Here is a 3,479-nt window from a genome sequence, read left to right on the forward strand (position 1 = left end):
AGCTCACACAATTTTAACATTTTTGCCGGGAAAGTTAGCAACTCGTTGCTGGATTTTTATGAAGCAAAATTAAAAAGAGATTATAAAAATGTTTAAAAATCGTCAAAAATAATAAAATTTACAAAACTTACCAAACGGTATATAAAATTAAACTTATTCTTCTTAAATTAGGACATTTCATTATATCCAAAAATGTTATTTGTTTATTATCCTTTCCTTCGCTCTCCTGAAATGTAAAAAACTCTTGTCTTTATAAAGAAATTAATTGAAATAAAAGTTAAATTAATATTTGAAGAAAATTTATTTACTATCATAATCTTTTCTGATATCGATTGTAATTTTTCATTTAAGTTGACTACATTTCTTTTATTCAACTTGGCAGCATATCTGAGTATTTCTTCAGCTTCGTTAACTCTACCTTGGGAAAGAAGCCATCTTGGAGATTCCGGAATTATCCTATTTTCAGAATTCTAAAATTAACTTACAAAAATGTCTTAAGTAAATAGCAAATAATGAATACCTCCACAATGGAAAGAAAATTATGAAAGACAAAGCAGATATTAATTCAATATGAAACCAATCTCTGAAAAGCCACACAAGCCCAGGAAGAATCATCTGCCCTAATGCCCATCCAGCTGTACCAAATAATCCAACCAAAAGTCTATATTCTTTTCCAACCACTTCCGTTGCTACGTATTGAACATAATTAGCATAACATAATGTTATTAAAAGTTAAATATAATTAATTATACTTACACAATACATAGATAATCAAAAACGAAGATGCTCTTCCCAGTGCAAGAAAAAATCGGCATATGGCAAACATCCAGAAATTTTGAGAAAATGTACTTATCATACCGAAGATAAACGTCCATACCACACATATGTAAAATGTACGCTTTCTTCCAAATCTAATTTTTAGTCATAACATATGATAAATTATTATTTAAAAAAAAATATTATTAAATTATAAATTTAAATAAGACTTACTTATCAGATAATTGTCCTCCAATAAAAGCTGTTAATAAAAATCCCAGATAATAAAGCGATTGAGCCAAAGAAGCCAACCAAGCTCTGTCACATACCAGATCCCACTATAAATTAATTATATATAGTTTATTTATTAATAGAGTTAACAATATTGAGTTGAAATAATTTTATTATAGTAAGTGATTTATTATTTTTAATATAATTATAACATGAATAATAAATTATATATCGTTATTGTTTAAAATATCTCTTTGCAGATGACGTTTAGAGTAGAGCAGAAAGGCAGGGCCGTCGAGCTTGAAATAGAGTGGACCCTTTTGGCATTTATTTTTGAACAAATGAAATACCTAAAATATTTATTTTTAATTTAAAAAAAAAAATCTAACAACGAGTTGCGTAACTTTTCCGGCTTTTAAGGAATTTTATTTTAAAAATAACATTTGTATTATTAATTAATCAAAAATAAATAACTAACAAATTGTATGTGGCGTCATCTGTTATGAGATTTTGTTATAAAAATTTTTATATTTTTTGAATTATTATAACATAGCAAAAGACTTAATTTTGAGGGTAGAGATGAGTTTTATAAAACACTGTAAATGGTAACAACAAGTAAAATCATTAAATCTGACCTCTCGCAAAATATGACACCCTGTAACCCACACCGTGACCACTCTCTATCTCTCTATCCCCTTGACCTTTCACAACCAAAATTTAATATCATCAATGTCCCTTATATACAAGCTACCATGCCAAATTTCCTTTCTTTATCTTTACTCCGGTCTGAGATATTAAGCGAAATAAATGCCAACACACACATATATATACATACATATCCACGGAATTTTTTGGGTTCAGGAGTCTCAAAACGAGGAGATTTGCAAAAAACTAGGAGTGTCAAATTTCACAAAATTATCAAACTTTCCTTTGTTATGTATATATAAAAGCCGGGAAAGTAAAAGAAGTCTTAAAGATCTTATTTTTTGTTAGTAAAATAACATTAATTTAGAGGGTTTTCTCCGGGCCCAGGGAAAAATCCCTAGTTCCCTTTCCCTCTAGACTTCGCTACAAACAGGTTTAATTATAGAAATTCAATATTAACCTTTATATAAATATTAAAAGCTAAATATTCTTACTTCTTCGACAATAGTCGATTTGTAGAAGGAATGATCGTAATCCCACGAGGTACACGATATTAGAGTTTTATTAGAGCTCCTAATTAATGAATCATACATTTCACATTTGCTGTATATTCGTACATTATCTTCTATTACTAAGGGTATACTGTAATTTTTCCATTCTTCCATAGTCAAATTTGCATATTCTGAAGGCTTTTTACACCAATAATTAATATTCGGTGCTAAAAATGCCATATTTAAATTATACCATGCGGCAGGTATGCTTAAATATGCTAAACACAACAAGATAATCGTCTGCCATTTTCCCCACCGTCCAGTTATATCAATAATATCTGAATTTTCTTCTTTTATATTCTCACTAAATCGATAAAAAAAAAATATTATTAATAATTTACGCGTTTAGAATTAAAACTATTATAAAATAAATTTAGTAAAAATTGCTATATAGTTACTAAAACATATAAACTTACCTATACACACCATCGGATAAATCGTTCATTGTTGCAATTAAATAGTAAATGCCTATAAATTGTTAAAACGTTTTTCCTGTTAAAAAGGAATAATGTAGAATTAACATACGATGCAAATTTTATATTAAAGCAATGGTCAAATACACAATTTCTAAAAGAAATAATATTCGCGCGTGATGTAATTATTTGAAAAGAAAATGACGTTACAATATGTTTTGTAAGTTACTCATCCGCGACGTCATACAATTTATTATTACACATACTACAATACGTCATCAGATTATCTATCCACGATATTATCTGATTTTAACATTAAAAAAAAAAGTTTTTACGCACAAACATGAATAGACAATTTTATTTAATTATTCTATTGTTTTAATACTAATAATAATAGTCTGAAATGTAAATTATATAAATAAAAAAGTTAATATATATTATTATTTTTCGAATGTTCTTATTGTAAAATTTTAATTAAAATGTTTTTGATAAATAAAGTATAAAATTATATCTGGTGGAATACATACATTTCCTAATTCCTTAATATCAAAATAACTCATTACTATTTTCTAAATAATTATTCAATACAACAAAACTACCTTTGTTTCTGAGAGAGAATTTTACCTCTAAATCTTTTCTAATTCTTCCCTTCCTTCTGGAGATAAATNATATTAAATATAAATAAACTGTTATAAAATAATTTAAAAAAAAGGAGGTATAAAATTATCGTTCGTGAATAGTATTTCATAAGCTTGCAAATTTACAGTTAATAATGGTGCTCTACACTGAAAACAATTTTGAGCATTAAAATAGTCAAAATATGTATTGATTACTACAGTCATAATGATAGGTGTTCAAGGACTATAAACATCGCGTAGGGAGA

The 3,479-nt window shown here is 27.1% G+C and overlaps 1 protein-coding gene across 1 annotated transcript; it reads right to left on the bottom strand.

Moving 5' to 3' along the window:
* Nucleotides 1-111: 111 nt before the first annotated feature.
* On the bottom strand, nt 112-3,263 carry LOC111615844 (solute carrier family 22 member 21-like). Its single transcript, XM_023357276.1, has 8 exons — nt 3,221-3,263; nt 2,600-2,675; nt 2,127-2,487; nt 991-1,094; nt 757-911; nt 521-689; nt 309-456; nt 112-226 (listed from the first exon to the last, which is right to left on the bottom strand). Exons 2-8 carry the CDS (start codon nt 2,626-2,628, stop codon nt 128-130), a joined length of 1,065 nt encoding a protein of 354 aa, XP_023213044.1. The 5' UTR covers nt 2,629-2,675; nt 3,221-3,263; the 3' UTR covers nt 112-127.
* Nucleotides 3,264-3,479: the final 216 nt, after the last annotated feature.

The sequence above is a fragment of the Centruroides sculpturatus genome, unplaced genomic scaffold (genome assembly GCF_000671375.1).
Source record: "Centruroides sculpturatus isolate CEXI.00-Female unplaced genomic scaffold, Cexi_2.0 scaffold2089, whole genome shotgun sequence".
NCBI classification, from domain to species: Eukaryota; Metazoa; Arthropoda; class Arachnida; order Scorpiones; family Buthidae; genus Centruroides; species Centruroides sculpturatus.